Source organism: Mustelus asterias, chromosome 7, assembly GCF_964213995.1.
Source record: "Mustelus asterias chromosome 7, sMusAst1.hap1.1, whole genome shotgun sequence".
NCBI lineage: Eukaryota > Metazoa > Chordata > Chondrichthyes > Carcharhiniformes > Triakidae > Mustelus > Mustelus asterias.
In genome coordinates, this window is record NC_135807.1 from 20985917 (window position 1) to 21005355 (window position 19439).

The 19439-nt window shown below is 42.7% G+C and overlaps 1 protein-coding gene across 3 annotated transcripts in view; it reads left to right on the forward strand.

Moving 5' to 3' along the window:
• dennd3a (DENN/MADD domain containing 3a) overlaps positions 1-19439 on the forward strand; it is a 141911-nt gene that overhangs the window by 87345 nt on the left and 35127 nt on the right. For 2 of the 3 annotated variants that reach the window (XM_078215749.1, XM_078215751.1), the window contains 2 exons: positions 1742-2263; positions 11828-11932. In XM_078215749.1, the coding sequence (XP_078071875.1) occupies positions 1742-2263; positions 11828-11932 (627 nt within the window). The remainder of the gene's footprint in view (positions 1-1741; positions 2264-11827; positions 11933-19439) is intronic. The other variant, XM_078215750.1, reaches the window with a different exon arrangement.

Genomic DNA, 19439 nt, shown 5'->3' on the forward strand with positions numbered 1-19439 from the left:
CAAGCAGGCTGCTGTGTCCTGGCTGGGGCCTGAGGGGGAGGTGGGGCCTGAGACCAGTGGCACATGAAGGGGGCCATGATGGGGGTCAGGCAGGGGACCCATCGGGAGGGCACCAATGCCGGTGACGGGGTGGGGGAACATGTCACCGATGAGGTGGGGGCCCCGATGTCCGTGCCGGGGAGGCAAAGGTTTTCCCAGTGCACTGAGATCAGGGCACCCTCGCGAAATGGCGTCTGACCACCCTGCAGCCCGGTGAGCCATTCAACACCTCGAGCCTTTTTTTGCCATCCAATGAGATCATGGCAGACCTGATTGTGGCCTCAACTCTACATTATGCCTACCCCTGATAATCTTTGCTACCTTGTTAATTAATCACTAATCCATTTATCTCTGTCTTAAAAATATTAATTGACCCTATCTCTGGAGTAGAGAGTTCCAATGATTCTCTGTGGGGAAAAATAATCTTCTCATCCCAATCTTAAATGGGAGACGTCTTGTTTTAAAACTGTCCTCAAGTTTTAGTCTCTCTACAAATGAAAACATTCTTTCAGTATCCACCCTGACAAGTCCCCAAGATTGTCTCCAACAGACAAATAGAATAACGTTCCCTCTACGCTAACATTTAAAAAAATTCATTTATGGGATATGGGCATCGCTTGCCCATCCCTAGTTACCCTTCAGAAGGTGGTGGTGAGCTGCCTTCTTGAACCGCTGCAGTCTCCGAGGTGTAGGTATGCCCGAGGGAGGGAATTCTAGGATTTTGACCCAGCTACATTGTTGGAAAGTGCCTAAACCTAAACCTTATAGTATCCCAACTGCGTCAATGTGATATTTTTATGTTTTCCTATCGACTCATCCTTGGACTTCTGAGTGACCTACCTAGTTTGGGTTGCCATCCATCCAGGATTGATCTGGTGTCTCTGGTGGAATTGAAGAACAATCTCCAGGACACTGCTGTGTACAATCCTGGAGAAGAATCATGAGGACATTCAGAAGTATTTGGGTTTCCTTGTCATTTCCTTTGAACATTTCTCTTTACCAGCTACAAAAGTATTGAAATTGGGTGGGGGAATGCTGTTTGTTTGATGGTCAAGTATCATCCAGTTGGGTAATGAGTCTTTTTGCTTTCCAATGGCATAAGAACACCATACTCAACAGGCTGGATGTATTGGCTGACCAATGGCTGAAGTTTAGAGGCAAGTCATGTGATGAAACCTCCAGAAATATATCTAATCATAGTTGGCGATCCTATCCCCAGTTAATGCTTAAATAGGTTGGCTGTGGGGTCAAACCTTGATTGGCACTGTTCAAACTTTCTCTAAAAGGGGCACACTTTTTTTGCTTGATGATGGGCATCCTTATTTGTTTATTATTTAGAAAATGTTTAGGATCCTAAAGGCAGCCAATGGAAGAGACTTTTCATCGACTATCTTTTCTGAGAGCTATGTTATCATACTGCAAAATGCTAATACTATACATTGATAATGTTTAAGCATACCTCCAAAAGTGTATTTGCCTCATATGACCACTGCATTTAAGGTATGTGTCCATCATAGAATCTCAAATTATAGTTTAAATGAAATGAAAGCAATTTTCTAAGATTAGAGTAATTTTCAATTAAAGATTTTGGGCGTACAAATGATCAGCAAATGCATTGTAAAATTAGATGCAATTAGCTAGAAATGCTTAATAGATTTCATATCAAATGACTTCTGGTCAATTTAACATGTATTTCTTTCAGCTTTAAAAAGAAACACAAAATCAATAAGAAGATTCAAGCTGCCAGAGTTTCGCTGCCCACTTACTTATTCCAGTGTCATTGCATGGTATACAGATTCCACCAACTTGCTGAGCAAGGCCATAAATTCCACAGGACCAGAAAGTTCAAGCCTATTGGCAAGATATTACTATCTCCGTGGATTGGCTTACTTGATGCAGGATAAGTTTCAGGAGGCACTTTTGGACTTCCAGAACCTTTACAAGACGGATCGTGACGTTTTCCCCAAAGAACTTGTAAAAAAAGTGATTGGTGCAATGCCTCCAGATCAACGCAAACATGCAAGTCGGAAATCAGAACTAAAGCGACTTATTAGCATAATGTTAGAGAAAGAAGGTGATGTGATTGCACCTGATGAGCATGTCAAAACCTTTCAGCTGCCTAAAACGCACATGCACAAAGAAGATTTTATGAAACGAATCCAGGAATCTGGAATTGTGAAGGACGTTGACACCATCCTTCGGCTGTTTGATGCCCTAACGATCGGTTAGTGATGCATTTTTCATAAGTATGTCTCTTGTTCATATGTTTTTCACATGATAAAAAATGCAGTGAATTGAAGTTCCCTGCTTTTTGGTATCCTAACTAAGTGACTATAAACTCAAGTATTGGCTATCCTTGGGATTCAAGTAGATTCCATAATTCAATTAACCAGGAACTCTCCAGTTAAGATTAATGGATGCTTGAGCATGGCCACTTATTTAAAAGTTACAGGTTTTAAGGATCTCATGGTTTTTGCTTTCCATCGTCAGATTTGGAAACCTATCTGGATTATCCAACTGTGAGCCTAATGTTTGCGCCTATTTTGGGGTAGTTTATGTTGTGATATTGCTATGAATTTAATTTAAGTTCCCTGGACATTAACTCCCAGGAAAAAAAATCTATTCAGGATGTTACTCAAGATAAAGTTACTGGAATAACATGTGTCTTACAATTATGCTTCTTGCATACGAGATTAGTTTGAGACAATGCAAATTATCCTCCATCTACTAGAGAATTTTGCCTATCTGTTGGATTGGATGTCAATTGGAGTCTACATCCGAAAACTAACATATCAGTGGAAAGCTGGAAAAGGGTTTGAGGTTATGGTTTTAGTACGATTGTAATCTTAGTCATTCAGCATGAAACTGAGTGGACTGGATTAACATCCTGTTTTACATCCTACCTGGTTTTACATTTTACCTATCGATTTTGATTTCTCACTCATCCTCTCCGTCTCCCTTTGTTTAATGTGTGTCAAATAAATACATTCCAATTTTTTTAGGAAAGCAGTCTAAAGCGCAAGAATCTGAATTGCGCCTCAGTTGCTATCTGGGAGCTGGAGGCTTTGATTAATTAAGTTGGGATGTTGGTTACATGGTCACACAAAACTCAACTTAACAATAGTTGAAAGTTTACCAGTGCTTTTGTCAAAAATGAACTGGTGCTTTAGCTGTCTTTGGATTAAAATTGTTAAGTAAAAATCTGAAATTACAAAATAGATTTCAGCTGTACTCAATTTTAATAATTTCATGAAAAGTGTCTCATTTGACAAGAGGGAGAAATGAACACTGAGCACAAGTGTTGATGGTGCTGGGGATAGTGGAGGTGGGTGTGTTGCTTGTAGGCTGGAAGAGAAATATCAAGACAAAGTGATCTATCTAGATTCCGAATAGATATGGATTTAATGGCTGAAAATCAGGTGGTATAAACCTGATGAAGGACCTATATATGTTGTAAATCTGAAGGAATAATGTGTGGCCTGGAATATATGACAAAATGTTTTTCAGGAAGAGTTCTAATCCCATTTACTTTTCCAAATAGTTTCATTTCAAACTTGGACTTTAGTAGAACCAACCCTCTCATTGTCATTGTGAAAATGCCATTCATTAATCTTAGCAATAACATTTCCTCTACTGGAGAGAATAACATTAGTTTCCACTTAATGGTAAGAATTTAACAATCTAGATTCTATTTTGTGTTGATTTATTATTTATTTATTATTATTCAATATGTTGAGAAACAAATTGGGGGTGTGGCAACTTTAGATTGAGTGTTGTGTAATGACAAAGGCTTAATTAGTAATTCAGTGGTAAAGGATTGCGTGGGAAGAGTGACCACAATAGTTTGATCGGAAACTTGGCTCTTAAAATTTAGTAAGAGTTTTAACAACACCAGGTTAAAGTCCAACAGGTTTATTTGGTAGCAAACACCATTAGCTTTCGGAGCGCTGCTCCTTTGTCAGATGGAGTGGAAATGTGCTTTCAAACAGGGCACAGAGACACAAAAATCAAGTTACAGAATACTGATTAGAATGCGAATCCCTACAGCCAGCCAGATCTTAAAGATACCTTAAAGATATAAGATCTGGCTGGCTGTAGGGATTCGCATTCTAATCAGTATTCTGTAACTTGATTTTTGTGTCTCTGTGCCCTGTTTGAGAGCACATTTCCACTCCATCTGACGAAGAAGCAGCACTCCGAAAGCTAATGGTGTTTGCTACCAAATAAACCTGTTGGACTTTAACCTGGTGTTGTTAAAACTCTTACTGTGTTCACCCCAGTCCAACGCCGGCATCTCCACATCTTAAAATTTAAGCAGAGCCCAGTTATGGAGGTATGAGAGGTGAATTAGAAACATAGAAAACTACAGCACAAAACAGGCCCTTCGACCCCACAAGTTGTGCCGAACATATCCCTACCTTTTTAGGCCTACCTATAACCCTCCATCCTACTAAGTCCCATGTACTTATCCAGGAGTCTCTTAAAAGACCCTATTGAGTTTGCCTCCACCACCACTGACGGCAGCCGATTCCACTCGCCCACCACCCTCTGTGTGAAAAACTTCCCCCTAACATTTCCTCTGTACCTACCCCCCAGCACCTTAAACCTGTGTCCTCTTGTAGCAGACATTTCCACCCTGGGAAAAAGCCTCTGAGAGTCCACCCGATCTATGCCTCTCAACATCTTATATACCTCTATTAGGTCTCCTCTCATCCTACGTCTCTCCAAGGAGAAAAGACCGAGCTCCCTCAGCCTATCCTCATAAGGCATGCCACTCAATCCAGGCAACATCCTTGTAAATCTCCTCTGCACCCTTTCAATCCTTTCCACATCCTGTAATGAGGCGACCAGAGCTGAGCACAGTACTCCAAGTGGGGTCTGACGAGGGTCATATATAGCTGCATCATTATCCCCGGACTCCTAAACTCAATCCCTCGATTGATAAAGGCCAGCACACCATACACCTTCTTAACCACTTCCTCCACCTGCGGGGCCGATTTTAGAGTCCCACGGACCCGTACCCCAAGGTCCTTCTGATCCTCTACCGTACTAAGAGTCTTTCCCTTTATATTGTACTCCTTCATCCCATTTGACCTGCCAAAATGGACCACTATGCATTTATCTGGGTTGAAGTCCATCTGCCACTTCTCCGCCCAGTCTTGCATCCTATCTATGTCCCTCTGTAACTTCTGACATCCCTCCAGACTATCCACAACCCCACCAACCTTCGTGTCGTCGGCAAACTTACCAACCCATCCCTCCACTTCCTCATCCAGGTCATTTATGAAAATGACAAACAGCAAGGGTCCCAGAACAGATCCCTGGGGCACACCACTGGTGACCGACCTCCAATTAGAAAAAGACCCATCTATACCCACTCTCTGCCTCCTTTGTGCAAGCCAGTTCTGTGCAATCCATATAAACCACATCTACCGCTTTCCCTTCGTCAATGTGTTTAGTCACATTTTCAAAGTACTCCACCAGGCTCGCAAGGCACGATCTGCCTTTGACAAAGCCATGCTGAGTATTCTTGAGCATACTAAACCTCTTTAAATGCTCATAAATTTTGTCCCTCAGGATCTTCTCCATCAGCTTACCAATCACTGAGGTTAGCTGAGTTAGCTGAGGAAGCAAGGTTCAGATGGCTCGATTGAGGGTTACAAGTTAGCAAGGAATGAACTGAAAAAGGGGCTTAGGAGAGCTAGGAGGGGACACGAGAAGTCCTTGGCGGGTCGGATCAAGGAAAACCCCAAGGCTTTTTACTCTTATGTGAGGAATAAAAGAATGACCAGGGTGAGGTTAGGGCCGGTCAAGGACAGTAGTGGGAACTTGTGTATGGAGTCAGTGGAGATAGGCGAGGTGATGAATGAATACTTTTCTTCAGTGTTCACCAAGGAGAGGGGCCATGTTTTTGAGGAAGAGAAGGTGTTACAGGCTAATAGGTTGGAGGAAATAGATGTTCGGAGGGAGGATGTCCTGGCAGTTTTGAATAAACTGAAGGTCGATAAGTCCCCTGGGCCTGATGAAATGTATCCTAGGATTCTTTGGGAGGCAAGGGATGAGATTGCAGAGCCTTTGGCTTTGATCTTTGGGTCCTCGCTGTCCACGGGGATGGTGCCAGAAGACTGGAGAATGGCGAATGTTGTTCCTCTGTTTAAGAAAGGGAATAGAAATGACCCTGGTAATTATAGACCAGTTAGTCTTACTTCGGTGGTTGGTAAATTGATGGAAAAGGTCCTTAGGGATGGGATTTACGACCATTTAGAAAGATGTGGATTAATTCGGGATAGTCAGCACGAATTCGTGAAGGGCAAGTCGTGCCTCACAAATTTGATAGAATTTTTTGAGGAGGTAACTAAGTGTGTTGATGAAGGTAGGGCAGTTGATGTCATATACATGGATTTTAGTAAGGCGTTTGATAAGGTCCCCCATGGTCGGCTTATGATGAAAGTGAGGAGGTGTGGGATAGAGGGAAAGTTGGCCGATTGGATAGGTAACTGGCTGTCTGATCGAAGACAGAGGGTGGTGGTCGATGGAAAATTTTCGGATTGGAGGCAGGTTGCTAGCGGAGTGCCACAGGGATCAATGCTTGGTCCTCTGCTCTTTGTGATTTTTATTAATGACTTAGAGGAGGGGGCTGAAGGGTGGATCAGTAAATTTGCTGATGACACCAAGATTGGTGGAGTAGTGGATGAGGTGGAGGGCTGTTGTAGGCTGCAAAGAGACATAGATAGGATGCAAAGCTGGGCTGAAAAATGGCAAATGGAGTTTAACCCTGATAAATGTAAGGTGATTCATTTTGGTAGGACTAATTTAAATGTGGATTACAGGGTCAAAGGTAGGGTTCTGAAGACTGTGGAGGAACAGAGAGATCTTGGGGTTCATATCCACAGATCTCTAAAGGTTGCCACTCAAGTGGATAGAGCTGTGAAGAAGGCCTATAGTGTGTTAGCTTTTATTAACAGGGGTTGGAGTTTAAGAGCCGTGGGGTTATGCTGCAACTGTACAGGACCTTGGTGAGACCACATTTGGAATATTGTGTGCAGTTCTGGTCGCCTCACTATAAGAAGGATGTGGAAGCGCTGGAAAGAGTGCAGAGGAGATTTACCAGGATGCTGCCTGGTTTGGAGGGTAGGTCTTATGAGGAAAGGTTGAGGGAGCTGGGGCTGTTCTCTCTGGAGCGGAGGAGGCTGAGGGGAGACTTAATAGAGGTTTATAAAATGATGAAGGGGATAGATAGAGTGAACGTTCAAAGACTATTTCCTCGGGTGGATGGAGCTATTACAAGGGGGCATAACTATAGGGTTCGTGGTGGGAGATACAGGAAGGATATCAGAGGTAGGTTCTTTACGCAGAGAGTGGTTGGGGTGTGGAATGGACTGCCTGCAGTGATAGTGGAGTCAGACACTTTAGGAACATTTAAGCGGTTATTGGATAGGCACATGGAGCACACCAGGATGATAGGGTGTGGGATAGCTTGATCTTGGTTTCAGATAAAGCTCGGCACAACATCGTGGGCCGAAGGGCCTGTTCTGCGCTGTACTGTTCTATGTTCTAGCTGAGGTAGATTGGGAAATCAGGTTTAGAAACATAATGGAAGGTGAGCAATGACAACTTTTTAAATAAATAATAATTCTCAATGAATAGACAATCCCCTGCGGATTAAAAACAGAGTTGGAGGTGTGGTACAGCCATGGCTTAATAGAGAAGTTAGGGAAGTAATTAGATTAAAAGGAAAAGCTTACAATGTTGCCAAGAAGTGTAGTAATCTTGAGGATTGGGACAGTTTTGGAAATCAGCAAAGGAAGACCAAAAGATTGATCGAGAGAGAAGATTGAATGAGATTAAGCTAGTAAGAAATATCTGAACCGATTGCAAATGCTTTTATGAGTGTTAAAATGAGATTAGTGAGAATAGGTTTTTTTTTTAGGCAAAGTCAAGAGAAATTACAATGGGGAATAAGGAAATGGCAGTGATGTCAAGTAGATATTTTGTGACTTCATGGTAGAGGAAATTGTGGGAATGGGGGTGTTGAGTGTGGGGGGAGGGGGGGTGGGGTCGTGCGTAACATGTAACAGAAGTAGCCAGATAAGGTTTGCCTGGGAGGTTAAAGCTTACATTGGGCAATTTTCTGGCAATTGAAACCCATCCAATAATACGATTAAATTGCAAACAATGAATGCTTCCAACTGTCCTACAGTAATAACTAACCAGGAAAAGTTAAGAAGAATTAAAACCACTTCTAACTTCTGGGTAACTATAGTACTGGCCTCCTGGCCATAAAAAGGGGTCATGGCTTCCTTGCCTCTGATTCTGCAGCTTTCAACTGAAGGCCTCAGTAGTTGCCCTACACCGTTTTCACGGCATGAGTTAGAAGGTTGGGCAAGGAAGAATTGGCTGGATTTCCAGCTAAATAACTAGGAGTGGAGTGGTAATCCGACTCTCTTTGCCATTCCGTGGAAGTTCGGACCCAATATGATGATGCAAGTTGGCACAGTTTTATAAAAGGAAAGTTGTTGTGACAAATCGATTTAGTTATTTGAGGTTGTAGGTAGCAGGATGGATAAAGGGTGAGCCAATGAATTTCGTAAATCTTACAAAATTCAAAATATACTGAGATACTAAACAGAAGGTTGTTGCACGGGATTTGGGGCATAAAGTTTGACTTTATGGGATTGTGAGGTAATATACTAGCATGGACTGAAGATTGGTTAATGAATAGAAAATAAATTAGGGATAGACAGATCAATTTCAGAATGGTCGAGTATAACTCGTGGAGTCCAGCCAAGATCAATGCTTGGGCTTCAACTATTTACAAGAGTATGATTTTTTTTTGTTGTTCTGACTTTAGATCCAAGTCTGGTTTCCCCTGAGAATAGTTAAGGTATTGGATTGGTAAATCATGCATGCTCCACCATTCGATAGAGCAAGCTGTATAGGGCTGATGATTTTTTTGAACATGTTGTAGATTTTCACAGAGGAGAAGGACCTGGGTGGATGTACTGTGGGCTTGCGGTGGCCTAAAAAGATTGAGTATGTGGACTTTAAGAAAGAGGTTGTGCTGGAATCTTTGAATGGCATCAAGATAGATAAGTCACCGGGTCCGGATGGGATGTACCCCAGGTTACTGTGGGAGACGAGGGAAGAGATTGCAGAGCCTCTGGCGATGATCTTTGCGTCGTCGATGGAGACGGGAGAGGTGCCGGAGGATTGCGGATGTGGTTCCTATTTTCAAGACAGGGGAATAGGGTTGGCCAGGAAATTACCGACCGGTGAGTCTAACCTCAGTGGTTGGTAAGCTGATGGAGAAGATCCTGAGGGACAAGATTTATGAGCATTTAGAGAGGTTTAGTATGCTCAAGAATACTCAGCATAGCTTTGTCAAAGGCAGATCGTGCCTTAGAAGCCTGGTGGAGTTCTTTGAAAATGTGACTGAACACATTGACGAAGGGAAAGCGGTAGATGTGGTTTATATGGATTTTAGCAAGGCGTTCGATAAGGTCCCACATGCAAGGCTTCTAGAAAAAGTGAGAGGGCATGGGATCCAAGGGGCTGCTGCCCTGTGGATCCAGAACTGGCTCGCCCAAAGGAGGCAGAGAGTGGGTATAGATGGGTCTTTTTCTAAATGGAGGTCGATCACCAGTGGTGTGCCCCAAGGATCTGTTCTGGGACCCTTGTTGTGGATAGTCTGGAGGGATGTCAGAAGTTACAGAGGGACATAGATAGGATGCAAGACTGGGCAGAGAAGTGGCAGATGGACGTCAACCCAGATAAATGCGTAGTGGTCCATTTTGGCAGGTCAAATGGGATGAAGGAGTACAATATAAAGGGAAAGACTCTTAGTACTGTGGAGGATCAGAAGGACCTTGGGGTCCAGGTCCATAGGACTCTAAAATTGGCCCCGCAGGTGGAGGAGGTGGTTAAGAAGGCGTATGGTATGCTGGCCTTTATCAATCGAGGGATTGAGTTTAGGAGTCCGGGGATAATGATGCAGCTTTATATGACCCTCGTCAGACCCCACTTGGAGTACTGTGCTCAGTTCTGTTCGCCTCATTACAGGAAGGATGTGGAAAAGATTGAAAGGGTGCAGAGGAGATTTACAAGGATGTTGCCTGGATTGAGTGGCATGCCTTATGAGGATAGGCTGAGGGAGCACAGTCTTTTCTCCTTGGAGAGACGAAGGATGAGAGGAGACCTAATAGAGGTGTATAAGATGTTGAGAGGCATAGATCGGGTGGACTCTCAGAGGCTTTTTCCCAGGGTGGAAATGGCTGCTATGAGAGGACACAGGGTTAAGGTGCTGAGGTGTATGTAGTACAGGGGAAATGTTAGGGGGAAGTTTTTCACACAGGGTGGTGGGCGAGTGGAATCGGCTGCCGTCAGTGGTGGTGGAGGCAAACTCAATAGGGCCTTTTAAGAGACTCCTGGATGAGTACATGGGACTTAATAGGGTGGAGGGTTATAGGTAGGCCTAAAAGGTAGGGATATGTTCGGCACAACTTGTGGGGCCAAAGGGCCTGTTTTGTGCTGTAGTTTTCTATGTTTCTATGAACCAAAACAAAACGGAGGTCTTTTTACGAACGGAATCACAAATATCTAGACTCGTGGAGGGCTCTTAACCTGAACATTTCATGCTTTTGGAATTCCAGCACTGATTTCATCTGCTGTCATCTAGTGGATATGTTTGGTAGTAGCCAGTTTGTGGATCAATAATATAAAAAATGTGGATCAATAATATGGAAAATGTGGATCAATAATATGGAAAATATATAGAAAAATAATATAGAAGATTTTATTAGGTCCAAAAATTTACATGCCTAAACATTTCCTTTTTTTAAAAAAGATTCCTTGCGGTGATTAATGCACTATTATCTATGCCTAGTCGGCTGTTTATTAGGGATTTAGATTTAAAAGTCAACATTTCAAATAAAGCTTTCTAAATATGTAAGCCCAGGGCAGGCTGTACTAATTTTACAATGAGCTGGACACTGATTGAGGTATGATTGAATTTAATGTTAAGTTTGATATGAAGAAACCATCACAAAGATTCTAACTTTCAGGCTAACGTTATTGAGATGAGCGACAGCAAACTGTTATCACCTGAAAGTATAGATAAACAAAAGAAGCATTTAGTTTAGTCAAGGATCAAAATATATTTCAGAGTGAAAAATTATATTGATCAAATAAAGTAATCATGGTTACAAAAGGTGAGAGAGAACCTGAAACTATAGGAAAAAAGCAAGGAACAGTGTACCTGTAGATTCAGGGGGCTGGGATGGTTTGGAGGTTGGGGGGCGGGGGGAGAAGAGCAAGCAACTTCACACACACTTCATGCATTTGAATGTCTAGTTTCCTGGTGAAGTATCAGTTTAGCAAAGCTTGTGGAGGAGCAGTGCAAATTGAACAGCACCTTGTGCATTTAATTTCTTGTGTACGGATGCCAGCAGTAGCTGTCTAATTTATTCCATAATAAAGGCGAGGGCTGATTGTTTCCCCATTATTCTGACTGCAAAGTCAAGGCCAATTATGATAAACTTACTGGTTTATGATTTCCAGATGCATCTCTTCATTAATGTCAGTTAAAGCTTCATTAATGTCAGTTCCCATCTTCTTTCAATTGCATAAATGCTAATTCATAAATGTTGGACCTGAGGTGTTACCAAAAGTTAGATTCAGACCAGCTTCTGTTTGAATTGGCTATTGAACAGCTAAGTAAGGAACTAATCATTCACCCACTTCTAGAAATGTGCAGTTCTCCTTCGTTTTTACCTCTATTGTTTTCCCTCAGTCGAATCTGAAAAGAACAACCTTAATTATCGTGACATGACATTGGAGCAATGTTCAACGACTAAAGTGGTTTCAAGATCAGTATTTTATTTATCGGCTGAGACTGGTAAGCAGAATGTAACACCAGGCCATCTCCAAACACTAACATCTCTAACATCCTTATTGATCCGTTTTTTTACTTTTTAACAACATTATCATGCATAGACTGCTGCAGGATCTTCTCATCTGCTGTTGTAAAAAATCAGTTTTCTTTTTATTCCATCGATTTATTCCATCCATATCGGTTTATGGGCGTTGTTGGCAAAGCATGCATCCATTGCCCATTCCTGGTGGCCCTTAATGTAGTGGTGGAAGGCCTTCTTGAACTGCGACAATTCTGGTGAAAGTAAACCTGCAATGCTGTTAGTGAGCTTGAGGAATTTGCCCAAGTGACTATGAATGGCAGCAATATATGTTCAAGTGGAGATGGTGTGTGACTTGAGGGTGATGGTGTTACCATGTACTTGCTGCCCTTCTAGGTGGTTAAGGTTGCGCATTTGAGAGAAAAGTTAATGACTTCATGCTGTGTATCCTTTAAATACTATATACACATAGTGCACTGGTAAAGGAGGGAATGGATATTTAACTAATGAATGGGGTGCTGACCAAGTGGATGATGTCAAGCTGCTTGAATGTTGCTACAGTTATACTCACCTTATGGATGTTTACAGTAAATAGTGGCCATTCAGCCCATTGTGTTTATGCTGGGTCTTTGATCAACCAATTGTAAACTAATTCCACTGCATCATATACTTAATCTTTTATTTTTCTTGCTTTAAGTACTTGTTTAATTTGCTGTAAGAGAGCATCCCATCACCCTTTTGCAATTTTCTTTTCCTCACCACTATCCTCACTCAGTGACAACTGCAAGTTGTTAACACTATTACCAGAGATAAATGGTCTTTACCTATCTGGATATAATAGTTTTTAAAAGAATATTTGTGGTAAGGCTGGAATTATTGCACATTTCTAGTTAATACACGGTGGAGGGTGGACTTTTCCCTTTAACCGTAGAACTTCTAATGATATTTAGATAATTCCTTTTGTTCATATTGTTATATTACTGGTCATGCAATTGATATTGTACTTAATATGAATGTTTCAGCAACAACTTACATTTATAAAGCATTTAACACAGTAAAACTCCCCAAGTTATTTTACAAGAGCATTTTTAACAAAATTTGTCATCGCGGCATGCAAGGACTTAGTATGACAGGTGAGCAAAGTCTTGATCAAACAGGTTTCAAAAAGCACCATAAAAGAAGAGCGAGCGGTAGAAAGATTTAGAGAAGAAATTCCAGAGCTTAGTGCTTAGGCAGCAGAAAGCAGAACAATTAAAATCAGGAATGAATAAATGGCCAGAATTAGAGTGCAGAAATCTTGGCGGGTTGTCGAGCTGGAGGTGGTTACAGAGGTAACATAGGACACAGCCATGGAAAGATTTGAAACGAATTATGAGGATTTCAAAAATGAGGCCTTGCCAAACTGAGAGCCAGTGTGAATCAGCAAGCACTGGAGTAATAGGTGACTGTGATTCTGTGCAAGAATGAAACAGATCTTGTCCACAAGTAATATATACAATAATACACAATGACATTACAAATTCCTCACCATCAACAACCTGGGGTTCATCATTGACCAGCTGATCAACTGAAGCAGCCATATAAATACCATGGTCCCTGGAATAGTTCAGAGACTGAATGTCAATGTCTAACTCCGCAAAACTTTTCCACTACCTTTCAGGCTCAATTTAGAAATGTGCTGGAATACTTGCAACAAACTTGGTGGATGCAGCTGCAAGAACATTCAGTAGCTTTATCAGAACCCCATTCACCCATTAAATGTCCATCTCCTCTATCGCCAGTACATTGTGTATGTACTATCTAAAGGATGCATGGTCTTATGGTTGTATATTTCACAAAGATGTGGTTGTTGAAATTCAGTACAGTTTTAAATATCAATCTAATGCGATTCCTCACTCCTGATACAAAATGTGCTTTGCAATAACAACCGACTTAACAAATGTACATGTAGGTCCAAGGTCAAAACTATTTTACAATATATTTTGAGTGAAATTTAGGAACTTTGAGGAAGAAACAAGGGGTGGAATTTAATATCCTCATCATAAAGTTAAAGTTTATTTATTACTCTCAAGTAGGCTAACATTAACACTGCAATGAAGTTACTGTGAAAATCCCCCGAGTCGCCACACACCGGCGCGTGTTCAGGTACACTGAGGGAGAATTTAGCATGGTCAATGCACCTAACCAGCACGCCTTTCAGACTGGGAGGAAATAGGAGCACCCCGAGGAAACCCGTGCAGACACGGGGAAAACTGGCAAATTCCACACATATAGTGACTCAAACTCGGGTTCCTAGTGCTGTGAGGCAGCAGTGCTAACCACTGTGCCACCGTGTCACCCCGAACGATGAGTTTGGTGGCTTTGGGGCATCTAATCAGGTAGGAGAGTGGCTGATGGGGACCCTGTTTCTGCCTCCATCCAGGTTAAGTCCATGGTTGGAAGGCCCACTTAAGGGCCTCATTACACTGCTGCTGGCCATACCAATGGCGGCTGGAGGCCTTGCAATGACATAGTGTGACAAGAAAACTTGTGTGGGGCTGCTTGGGAGTTCCCAGAGGAGGTGGGGGCATGGAGAGTTGGTAATTCAAAGGCACGTAGTGCCTGATTGAGGGGCCGGCCATCGAAGTGGGTGCAGGGTGCCCACTGTTAGGGCTCCTGCTCTTGTTGCCACCTCCTCCCAGCCCTACCACTTCTCTGTAACCTGGTATCTGCAATGGTTTGGACCGTGGGAGAGTGTCGTACTGATGGTAGCTATTGCTTCCCTAGTGGCACTGCTGTTCAGTAAGCTTTCAGCAGAGAGGACCTCTGTTCCTGAGGTTAAGAAATCCAAACAAGGCCTGCTCCTGTCCCAGTTCAGTGCCTGAATGGGACTTAATTTGGTGAGCCTTCTCTAAGAGGGTTGACGTGGGGCTCCCATTCTCCAACCAGAATTGTTACAGCGTAGAAGGAGGCCATTTGGTCCATCGTTTCAGCAGTGGATCTTCAAACAAAGATCATAGCTTAATACAATAACCCTGCACGTTGTTTCTATTCAATACCCTTTTGACTGCCGTGATTGAACCTGCCTCCGCCACACTTCCAAACAGTGCTTTCCAGATCCAAACCACTCACGTGAAAAAGTTTTTCTCGCATTGCATTTGCTTCTTTTGCAAATCACTTTAAATCTGTGCCCTTTTGTTCTTGATCCTTTTATGAGCGGGAACAGACCCTATCCAGCCATAGTTTTGAACACCTCTATCAAATCTCCTCTCAGCTGCCTTTTCTTCAAGGAAAACAGTTCCAACCTCTCCAATCTATCTTCATAACTGAATTTTCTCATCCCTGGAACCGTTCTTGTAATCCCCTTTTGCACTCTCTCCGGTGCATTCACATCCTATAGTGTGGCACCCAGAACTGTACACTAATTAGATATCAGATGGAATAAATATAATGTCTTGTATAAGTTCAGCATAACTACCTTACTCTTGTACCATGTACCCCATTAATAAAACCCAGAATACTATATGCTTTATTAACTGCTCTCTCCACATGCCCTGCCACTTTCAATGATCTATGCACGTAAACACCCAGGTCCCTCTGCTCTTGCACCCCCTTAAGAATTTTATCCCTTATTTTATTTTGTCTTTCCATGTTCTTCCTATCAAAATGCATCAGCTCACACTTCTTCACATTGAACTTCATCTGTCACCTATCTGCCCACTCCACCAACTCGTTTATGTCCTTTTCAAGTTTTACATTGTCCTCTTCACAGTTTACAATACTTCCAGGTTTTGTGTCATCCACAACCTTTGAAATTGTCTCCTGCACATCAAGATGTAGCTTGTTAATGTGTATCAAGAAAAGCAAACCGACCCTTGGGGAACACCACTCTAAACCTTTCCCCAGGCCATGAAATATCCATTGACCATTGCAGCCAATACTTGTATCCAAGTTGCTACCGTCTCTTTTATTCCATGAGCTATAACTTTTTCAGGGTTATTGTGTGGCACTGCATCAAATACCTTCTGGAAATCTAAATACACCGTATCAACAGCATTACCCTCATCGACCCTTTCTGTTACCTCAAAACTCCAGTGAGTTAGTTGAACACAATGTCCCATTTAGAAATCCATGCTGGCTGCTCCTCATAAACCAACATTTTTCCATGTGATTACTAATTCTATCCTAAATAATTGTTTCTCAAACAAAAACAGTAAATGCTGTAGAAACTCATCAGGTCCGACAGCATCTGAGCTCTGACGAAGGGTCATCCAGACTTGAAATGTTGGCTCTATTCTCTCTCCACAGATGCTGTCAGATCTGCTGAGATTTTCCAGCATTTTTTGTTTTTGTTTCCGATTCCAGCATCTGCAGTGTTTTGCCTTTATCTAATTGTTTCTAGAGGTTTGCCCACTACAGATAAACTGACTAGCCTGCAGTTGCTGGGGCTATCCCTGAAACCTTTTTTGAATAAGGGTGTAACGTTTGCAATTCTTCAGTCCTCTGACACCTCCCCTGAGTCTAGGGAAGACTGGAAGATTATGGCCAGCACCCCTGCAATTTCCATTCTCACTTCCTTCAATACCCTTGGGTGCACTCATTCGGTTCTGGTGCCTTGTCAACTTTCAATACCAGCAGTCACAAGAAGTTTTTTTTTTGTCCCTGCCTGCCTCCAAGGGTCTGCCCATAGTGGATACTGGGTGAGTTGGCATTAAATTGGCATGGAAGGTATGAGTGTCCTTGGGAGGGGTGAGAGCGCGAGCTGGTATGGAGTACTTCCTTGTCAATTTTGAAACCTGCTAGGAACAGCATTCACCCATCTGTCACCATGTCCTGGATAGCATCTTGCTAAATGGTGCTAGTAATGAAGTGGGATTGTGTATATTAGTGTAAACCATGTTATGACTTGTATATTTTCATATACTCAAATTTGAAAGACAGGAATTATAGTTTCACATGAGAATTTGTTGCCTTGCATATACCTCAGCCATGCCCCCAGCCTCAATATATATATACCCCGCACGGTCCCTAATCGGCCCAACTCTTCCTTTCACCATTTTACTATTTATATGCCATATAGAATTGAGATTCCCGTTTATGTTGGTTGGCTGTTTTTTCTCCATCTCCCTCTGCTTCTCTAATGAGCTTTTTCACCTCCCCTCTGAATCCTCTGTATTCCTCTTGGTTCTCAACTGTATTTTCTACCCGACACCTGTCATAAGCACACTTCTTCTTCCTTATCTTAATTTCTATCTCATCTTTTTCCCAGGGAGCTCTGAATTTGTTTGCCTACCTTTTCCTTTTAAGGGAATACCTCTACTGTGTCCTGACCATTCCTATTTTCAAGGTAATCCATTGTTCAGCCGCAGAGTTTTCCATGTCTAACTGGCCCAGCTCCGTTTTGCCCCTATTGAAGTCGGCTGTCCCCCAGTTAAATATTTTTACTCTGGATTGCCTATTATCCTTTTCGATCATCATCCTGAACCTTATAATATAATGATCACTGTCTCCTAAATATTTCCCCACTGATACTTGATCTACTTTTCCCACCTCATTTCCAAGAATCAGATCTAACAGGGCCAGTCTTGTTGGACTGGACACATACTTCTGTATAACATTTTCTGGAATACAATGTAGGAACTTTTGCTCCTCTCCATCTTTCACACGACCACTGTCCCTGTATATATGGGTAATTAAAGTTCCCCATTAAAACTACTCTATAACGTTTTTATCTCTGTTTCCATGAAGATTTGTTCTAATGCACTTTCACTAGCGATAGCAACCCCCTCGCCTCCATTAAATGCAGTCTAATGGGCTGGATTTTGGCGCCTGAGACTGGTAGCTTGAGTCGGGGAATTTTCAAACCCGCTGGGCATGCCTCGGTTAAAAAGTGCCTCAAATCACTCTGAGGGGTGGATGCAAGATGAAGTCTGCCCACCCTGGAAACAGATGCTGAGAGGACATGGGAGCAAGTGAATGCCAAGGTAGGCTTTTTTGGAGGCTCACCTCATTCTCTGGGACTTGGTCTGAATTGTTTTAGAAGAATCTAAGCGTCACAGCCCAAACCCCTTACATCCCAACCCCCCAATACCTCCTATGTCAACTCATGCCTCCACCCACCCTCCATGGCCTTTCATACCCCATACCAGCTCGCGTTCTCACCACTCCCAAATGCCTTCCATGCCAATTTAATGCCAACTCACCCAGTATCCACTATGGGCAGACCCTAGGAGGCAGGCAGGGATAAAAAAAAACTTCTAACAATCAAATACAGCTCTCACTCTACAGATGTGATAGGTGTATGCTGTGGAGGGATTGTCAACAGAGTCTCTGTGGGTGGAAGTTCGGAGTAGGAAGGGGTCGATCACTTTGCTGGGAGTTTTCTATAGGCCGCCCAATAGTAACAGGGAGGTGGAGGAGCAGATAGGGAAACAGATCCTGGAGAGTTGCAATAATAGCAGAGTTGTTGTGATGGGAGACTTTAATTTCCCAAACATAGATTGGAATATCCCTTGGGTAAGGGGATTGGATGGGGAGGAGTTCATTAGGTGTGTTCAGGAGGGTTTCCTGACACAGCATGGAGACAAGCCTACAAGAGGAGAGGCTGTACTTGATCTGATACTGACCAATGAGGCTGGACAGGTGCCAGATCTCTCAGTGGGAGAGCATCTTGGGGATAGCGATTATAACTCTATCTCCTTTATGCCTGCATTGGAAAAAGAGAGGATCAGGTAAGCTAGGAAAGCGTTTATATGGAGTAAGGGGAAATATGAAGACATAAGGCAGCAAATTAGAGGAGTAAATTGGAAGGAGGTATTCTCGGGGAAATGTACTGAAGAGAGGTGGCAGTTTTTCAAGGAATGTCTGTCTAGGATTCTACAGGACAACGTTCCGAGCAGACAGGGAGGAGTTGGTAGGTTAAAGGAACCGTGGTGCACGAAAGCTGTGCGGGACCTAGTCAAGAAGAAAAGGAAAGCATACAAAATGTTCAGAGAGCTTGGCGAAGATAGGAATCTAGATGAGTATACGGCTTGTAGGAAGGGACTAAAGAAGGAAATTAGGAGAGCCAGAAGGGGTCACGAGAAGGCCTTGGCAGGTAGGATTAAGGAAAATCCTAAGGCGTTCTATAAATATGTGAAGAGTAAAAGGATGAGACGTGAAGGCATAGGGCCTATAAAAGGTGAAGGTGGGAAAGTCTGTACGGAACCAGCAGAAATGGCAGAGGTGCTTAATGAGTATTTGGACTTTAAGAAAGAGGTTGTGCTGGAATCTTTGAATGGCATCAAGATCGATAAGACCAGATGGGATGTACCCCAGGTTACTGTGGGAGGCGAGGGAGGAGATTGCAGAGCTTCTGGCGATGATCTTTGCATCGTTGATGGAGATGGGAAAGGTGCCGGAGGATTGGAGGATTGCGGATGTGGTTCCTATTTTCAAGAAGGGGAATAGGGATAGCCCAGGAAATTACCGACCGGTGAGTCTAACCTCAGTGGTTGGTAAGCTGATGGAGAA